Source organism: Physeter macrocephalus, chromosome 11, assembly GCF_002837175.3.
Source record: "Physeter macrocephalus isolate SW-GA chromosome 11, ASM283717v5, whole genome shotgun sequence".
NCBI classification, from domain to species: domain Eukaryota; kingdom Metazoa; phylum Chordata; class Mammalia; order Artiodactyla; family Physeteridae; genus Physeter; species Physeter macrocephalus.
In genome coordinates, this window is record NC_041224.1 from 171,932,843 (window position 1) to 171,940,272 (window position 7,430).

At 42.5% G+C, this 7,430-nt stretch overlaps 1 protein-coding gene across 2 annotated transcripts in view; it reads left to right on the plus strand.

Annotated features, from left to right (window-relative positions):
* The window catches only part of UNC79 (unc-79 homolog, NALCN channel complex subunit), a 221,191-nt gene that overhangs the window by 200,525 nt on the left and 13,236 nt on the right, over positions 1–7,430 (plus strand). For both annotated transcript variants that reach the window (XM_055088693.1, XM_055088694.1), the window contains 4 exons: positions 746–835; positions 2,954–3,129; positions 4,100–4,286; positions 5,956–6,153. In XM_055088693.1, coding sequence (XP_054944668.1) covers positions 746–835; positions 2,954–3,129; positions 4,100–4,286; positions 5,956–6,153 — 651 coding nt within the window. The remainder of the gene's footprint in view (positions 1–745; positions 836–2,953; positions 3,130–4,099; positions 4,287–5,955; positions 6,154–7,430) is intronic.

Consider the following 7,430-nt stretch of genomic DNA (forward strand, 5'->3'; position numbering starts at 1 on the left):
CTGCATTGCCCTGAGAGAGCAGGTTTATTCCATTTAATAACCTGAAACACAAGTATGCTTTTTGTTCCTTTAAAACTTCTCAAACACGCTGCCAAGTATGTGGGGAAGATAACCATTTTGTTTCTTTAATTATCCCTAGCAAGAATTCAACAATGATAAATTTATCTATTTAATAGTGTACCTACTATGTATAAGAAGTTGTAAGTGCTTGAATATAAGAATTTTTGACTCTTTCAACAAACATGATATTTGTTTATGTCCTTTTTTTTTTTTCTGATAGAGAAAGACATCTAAGATTAGGGTGGTAGAATTTGGTGGTACATATTTTTTGTGTGTCTAAGACTCCCTGGAGTGGTAAAGTGTTACTGTTGTTCTGAGGTGGTTCATGTCATGAAGACCGACACTAATGACTTACATAGGCTAAATCTTTATATACCAACCAGTTTAAAAACAAGCCGACAAAATCAGTTCAATGACCCAGTGGATAAAAGCCTGTAAACCCTGTCTTCCCTAGGCCATCCCATTTCTTTGCTCTCCACCACAAACCTTTTTATTAATTTTTGTCCAAAGTTGGGGCAGACAATCACAGGCTATGGCTGAGAGTAACGGAGTCAGAAATCCAGAAAATGAAACAACTCATTAGGAAACAGCGTGAAACCAGAGCGAGACAATCACTGCAGTCAGGGCAAAAGTGCAGGCCGTGACTCAGAGCGCGCGCCCCGCCGTGTCCTTCTGTGCGTTTCAGTGCGGGACGGCGGCGATGGAGTGCACGCGGCAGTACATCAGCGACGTGCTGGACTTCGTGGCAGACATGCACACGCTGACCAAACTGAAGGTAAGAGGGCCTGCGTCCCCTCATCCCTCAGGTTAGCGAGACGGAGAGGCATTTTTAGGGAATTAAGCAGACTGGATGGAAATTTATCATTACCTGGAGAGGCCGTGGTGGCCCTGTTGAATGAGCCCATGTCCTGAGATTCTGAAGAACCGAGTTCCGCCCCTGTGAAGAGGGAGTGAAGAAAGGAAAGGATATTTCCATGGCGGCTCCAGTTCTGTGCATACCTTTACTTTTGCCATTTATTCAATTCTCACAATGCCCCTATTGTAAAATATTCCCATTTTACCAATGTAGACACCGAGGCCTAAGGTGGTGCAGTCATTTGCTCAAGATCACGCTACTGCTAAGTGGTGGAGACAGGGGTGACCTAAGACTGTAGTGAGCCCCAATCCATTCTCTTTTCACTGTGCCACCCATTTAACTACCCTGAGCCTCAGTTTCCTCATTAGCAAAGGAAGCCTAATAAACCCACCTAAATCAACCTACCTTTGCTGCCTGTTCCAAGGTTTGGTGTGAAATAATGCATGTGAAGACACTTTTGTAAACTTTAGTTTGTATGAAATGTGTACACATTATGCAAACAGAAGTTGTTTATGGGTTTTATCTGCATTAAAGCTGTCTCCTTCCAGAAAATAATTGAAGACAGAACATTTAATTTGCATATGGATAAAATCCCAGTGAGGTTGTTGAGGATATTGGTTGCTTTGCAGGGTGGAATGAATTGCTGACGCAAGTCAACTTCCCTGCCGCGAGAAGACTAGGGAGCTAAAAGACTGATAGTCCGAGAGATTTGAGGAAGGCCCCGGACAAAGAGCAGAAGAGGAGCCAGACATGGCCCGATGAGCAGCCAGATTGCAGTCCAGCACTAAATGTGGCTCTTTGATAAACAGGATCTAGTCGTCCCAGAAGTTCATCCGCTAAAACTACGGTCCCTTCAGCACCCAACTCAGTTTCCAGACTCTGCTCAGATGATCCAAGTGTTTCTTGGGATAGGGATAGACTTGCAAATGCTCTGTGGAGAGTAGAATCAAAATTTAAATAGATGATTTCTCACAATATCCAAATCCAGTCATTTCTGAGTAAGCTCCCCTAGTGTTTGCTCACGCACGTGTTACTGATTGCTGAATCTGGCTGCCCACGCTGAAACCACTTTGATGTCTGAAGAGGAAACAATATTACCTAAATAGTTTTACAGCCACTTCCAAAATACAGAGAAAAATAATAAGAAGGATCCATGATGACCAGAAGTTTAGGGACTGTAGACATAATCCAACCCTCTGATTTTACATATTAGGAAACAGATCAGAAAGGGCAAGTGGCAAGTGGCTTAGCTAAGGCCATGTGACTGTTAGGACAGAACTGGGTCTGGAGCCTAGGTCTCAACTCCCAGTTCAGTGCTCTTTCCACTAAGCCACACTGAGCAACGAAATTTTTCTGAATTTCTTCAACTAGGATGTACTGAGCACCAATAACATGCCTGACACTGTTCTGGGCATTTAAGGATGTGATGATCAGCAAAAACAGACACAGTGGCTGCCCTCATTTATAGTCTGGCAGCGATGGGCAATTTTAATGAAAATTTCATACAAACTAAAGTGAAATTGTGACTTTCACAATTGCTATGAAGAAGAGGTAGACAGCAGCATGAGAGCTTCTAATAGGCTGATATGACCTACCAGGGAGGTTAGGACGGCTCCTGGAGTAGGTCAGGGAAGGCTTCCTGGAGGGGGTGACACTTGAGCTAAAATCTGAACAAGGAATAGGGTTGTTTAGGCGAAGAGAGGCAGAAACAGTATTTCAGGCAGAGAGAACAACATAAGCAAAGGCCGGTGATGGAAGGGAACATGGAGAGGCAGTGTAGCTGGACCACAAGGATGAAGGGGTAAGATGAAGAAATCTGCAGTATCTAGATCATTCCACGTTGTTTAGGCCATGCTAAGGAATTTTTTTCCCCTTTATCCTAAGAACAATGGGAAGCCCCTGAAGAAGTTTAAATGGGTTGTATGCTTGGGAGTGGTGATAGAAGGTGTGGAAATGACAACCTGATCTTCTTAAAGAGTGCCCTGGAACACCCCCAGTTACTCTGCCAAAGTCACAAAATACCACTTGGTTTTGTAGAGCCACATGAAGACATGTTCCCAGCCTCTGCATGAAGATACCTTTGGTGGCCATCTCAAAGTTGGGCTGGCTCAGATTGCAGCCATGGAAATCTCACGGGGCAACCACAGAGATAACAAAGCTGTGATTCGCTATCTGCCTTGGCTCTATCATCCCCCTTCTGCAATGCAACAAGGGTAAGACCCTTATTATTCGGGCCACGAGGCAGGAAACGCCCCTGAGTTTCCTGGGGCTCACTAAGAGCTACTGAATGCATTGAAGGTCTATGAGAAGAGAATATGATTGGTTAGGGAGATGGGAATTGAGACCAATTTCCATACTTATTTGCTGACCTGGCAGCACTTTTGAACACGAGTACTTCATGACGTGCTGACAATAAAAGTTGCCCTCCCACAAAGACCTCAGTCATCCTGATGGATGATGAAAAACTTGGAGCTTAGAACTATCACTTTAACTCTTAATTTCCACTAGTTGAGTAAATTGATAGATATTTATTTGTGCACTTACATAACTTCTTCTTTCAAGGAACTTAGATTGTAGCTCGAACAGAATCTACATCAGAGATGAGATAGAGTTCAAGGAGGTGTGAACCCCTGACCCTGCCCATAAGGGAGGCTGGGAAGAGGGAGGTGCCCGTGGGCTAGTTTACTTGGGACCTTGGAGCAGGCTTGCCCTGCCATCTGGCGTGGGCAGCTTCCTGGCTAGAGGAAAGGTTTGGCGTGGGGTGTAAGGGGGGCAGGGGGCGAAAATTACTGGAGAACAGGAATGTGGGTGGCTGTGTATTTTATCTCCTCTTCTATTCCTTCCCTTCTGGTGGGGATATCCGAGAACTTTCTAATGAGAAGAAAGGAAAGAGTTTAGAAAGAGAAGCTAGTCAGAATGGCAGCCAGGTTTGTGGAAGAATGATGTATAATCCTGTGTCGCCAAAGGCTGCTCTTTGCTCAAGAAGCTAAGATCCAGGATTAGAGTGCAAAACAAGACAAACAGATTTATCATTTTGTTCTCACTTTGTTGCTTTGGTGTTTTGCTTCATGTAACTGCCTGCAAGACCACACTTTTAAACCCCTCCATCAATAAGCGTTTGTTAAGCACCCAGCGAAACCGAAAACACAAAAACATCTCTAACACTTCCTTCCTCCCTAATAGACCAAAAGAATTCATTGAGTGTGTCTCTCACATCCGGCTGCTGTCCTGGCTGCTTCTGGGTTCCCTCACTCATAATGCAGTGTGTCCAAATGCCTCCTTTCCCTGCCTGCCAATACCTCTGGATGCAGGTTCCCATATTGCAGACCATCTTATTGTTATCCTGATTGGATTTCCAGAGCAATCAAAGGTAAGTGATTTCTGCAAGATTAAAACCATATGCATCAAAATTGCTAATGGAAACCCTTATCAGCCAATTATGTTTCTTCTGAGAAGAAAATGCATCTTATCACTCGCCCTCCTGTGGATGCTAGGAAAGCAACTTTGTGCTAATGCCTTATTTAAAGTTGTTCAAATTCCCAGACTATCTTTTCTTCCCCCTAAATTGTTTTTCGGTTTACTTTTATGAAGATAAATTATGGAGGCAAGCAAGAGTTAGCTTCCTAAGCATTTCTGTCTCAAAATAATGAAGAGCAATACAAGGATAGAAATATAATAAAATTCTGTGATCAGTTTTTAGAACCAAATATGAAGAGGAGGAAAATTTACACTCTAATTTTTTATGCACTGCCTTTCAACCTAAATCTCTAGAGATATATGAAGATACAAAATGAAAATAAGGCCAGCTGGGAACTCACTAAAGTATATGTTGGAATCACTTACGCAGAGGAACTCATAAATTGTAGAGACAGATGATGTGCTCAAGAGAATAAAGTCAGTCCAAGGCAAGCATCAATCATGAGCCTATACAAGCAAACTAGACATACTGGTACTAATCAGTTATGAGGAGACAAGGTCCCCTCACAGAGCTTAGGCAGATTCTAGGAGGTCACGGCGGGTTTGGGAACAGCTAGTATTTAGGCCAGGGCAAGCTGACCTGCGATAAATTTATTCTGAAGTCAAATAGGGTCCCCATCCAAATGACCTGAATGACGTTTGCAAAAGGAATTAGGCAGTCAGTTCCTACTATTTTAACCCAATCTGTGTTTAATTCCTAATCATGGCACTTTGTAATTCTGTGACATTGAAAAAGTTACTTAACCTCTCCGAGCTCCAGGTTTTCATCTGTAAAATAGATGAAATGGTTTGAGAATTATGGAGGTGATCTATAAAAAGTCTTTACCACAGTGTCTGGGACATTATAGGTGCTTACTCAATCAGTACTCGTTACTAGTTAGGAATACTATCAATATTTATACAAGTTAGGAATACTGTCAGTACTCACTACTAGTCAGGAATACTGTCAGTACTCACTACTAGTCAGGAATACTATCAGTACTCACTACTAGTCAGGAATACTATCAGTACTCACTACTAGTCAGGAATACTATCAGTACTCACTACTAGTTAGGAATACTGTCTTTGCTGCTGCTGCTGCTACTGCTGTCACTACTAATAGTAGTATAATTATTAAGTGCTGGGCAGTGCGTTCATGTATATCACCTCATTTACTCCTAACTACACCTCTTTGAGGAGGGTACTGTTATCCCCATGTTACAGATCAGCAAATACCCTAAAATGGTAGAATGATTGTTCTTCCTAATCTAGTGTAGGGATAGGAGCGTCAGTTTCATTAAAGGGGAAGGGGGTGGGTAGATTTATTCTGCAAACTAAGGTGCCTTCTCTCTGAAAAGATGCTTGGTCTCTAAGCGCACTCCCTCTAACTAGGTGAAGAGCAGATTGTTTGGAGGTGATGAATCATGAGTTTGTAACTTGGAGACAACTCCTCCAGCCTCGGATCTCTTGAATTACGTGTACTTTGGCTGTGCTCCTTGGAAAGCCAAAGCCGTGTGGGGAGGGCTCCTTGGAGCACCACAGCCCGCTGGAATGTAACGGTTCCCTGTTTTCTTCCTTTTCAGACCTCCGTGTTGCACATGTGTTCTCTTTTCCATGCATTTATCTTTGCTCAGCTCTGGACCGTATATTGCGAACAAAGTGCTGTAGCTACAAATGTTCAAAGTCAGAATGAATTCAGCTTCACAGCGATACTGACAGCACTAGAATTTTGGAGTAGGGTGACACCCAGCATCCTTCAGCTGATGGCCCATAACAAAGTGGTGAGTTCACAAATGAGTTTCCCCTCTCGGACAGAATCTCAAAAACCACTTGCAGTCCTCACATTACATGTTTTTTTAAAGACCTCAGTTGTAACAGTACATAAATGGATTGGTGAATTTTTACATTATAACCTGGATGTTCTACCTGCATGATAATTTTGATGAAAAGCAATGCAAACAAATTCAGTAAAAAACATTTCTGTTTTCTCTGCCTAGTGCCAAAAGAAATTTATGTGAAACTTCTACCTTTAAGAGTTGTCTTGTGCTATAAAGTCAGAGAGTGAGGAGGGAGATTTATATTATTTTTGGACTCTAAGGCAATTTGGAAAAACCATAGCCAGTTAAGTCATCTCTTTGTGGTGTTTAAGAGCAGATTGACTGTACGTGTTAATTCTACTTGGGGCCCAAACCTGAAAAGAGTCTCACCATTTTGAGTTGCCCTCTGAGGACCTAAGCTCCTCAGTCTTCAAATCCAGTTCCATTTTAATGTGGATGGCTCACCTTGTTGGAAAATATCTGAGGTATGGATAGCATAAGCCCACTTCATTGAACAAGCTTAGCTTAGTCCTATGGAGTCAAGATTGGAGGGTGTATGGAAGGAATTTACAAGGGAGTCCTTTGGTTTAGTTTGCTACTTTGGAGGAAGATTCTCAGCTGGGAAAGCAGCATCCAGTGTCTTGGTTATGGGGGCTTCATCAGTAGAATTCTTATCTGTGAAGGGCAAGGGGCCTGGAAGAACGTCATAATGATGATTCCAATGTGCCCAGAAACCCAACAATTCTCTGTCCACCAATGCATTCTGGAATGGTTTTGACTGATTGAATATTAGTCTAAGAAACATTTTCTTTTTGTTGTAATTGGAAAGGGTATTATATTTTTCCTTTAGGGAAGCACTTTCTTTTCTTTAGAGAAGCAGATATTATAAGGCAGTTCTGTATGGAGGGAGGTGTTTTACTTCAACTTAAAGGAAATTTATGTGAAAACTTTAGGGTGCACCAACAGTTCTGACCACTGCATAGATAATTACATTTATTAGATCATAGAGTCTGGGACTGAAGAAGCACTTGGAGGTCAAGTATTCTATTCTGCTCTTTTACAGACGATGAAACTGAGACCTTAAATTTAAACTAGATATTCAGAGTTTCCTTCTATTGTCGCTAGTTTTTTTTTTTTTTTTTTTTTTTTTTTTGGGGTACGCGGCCCTCTCATGGTTGTGGCCTCTCCCGTTGCGGAGCACAGGCTCTGGACGCGCAGGCTCGGCGGCCATGGCTCACGGG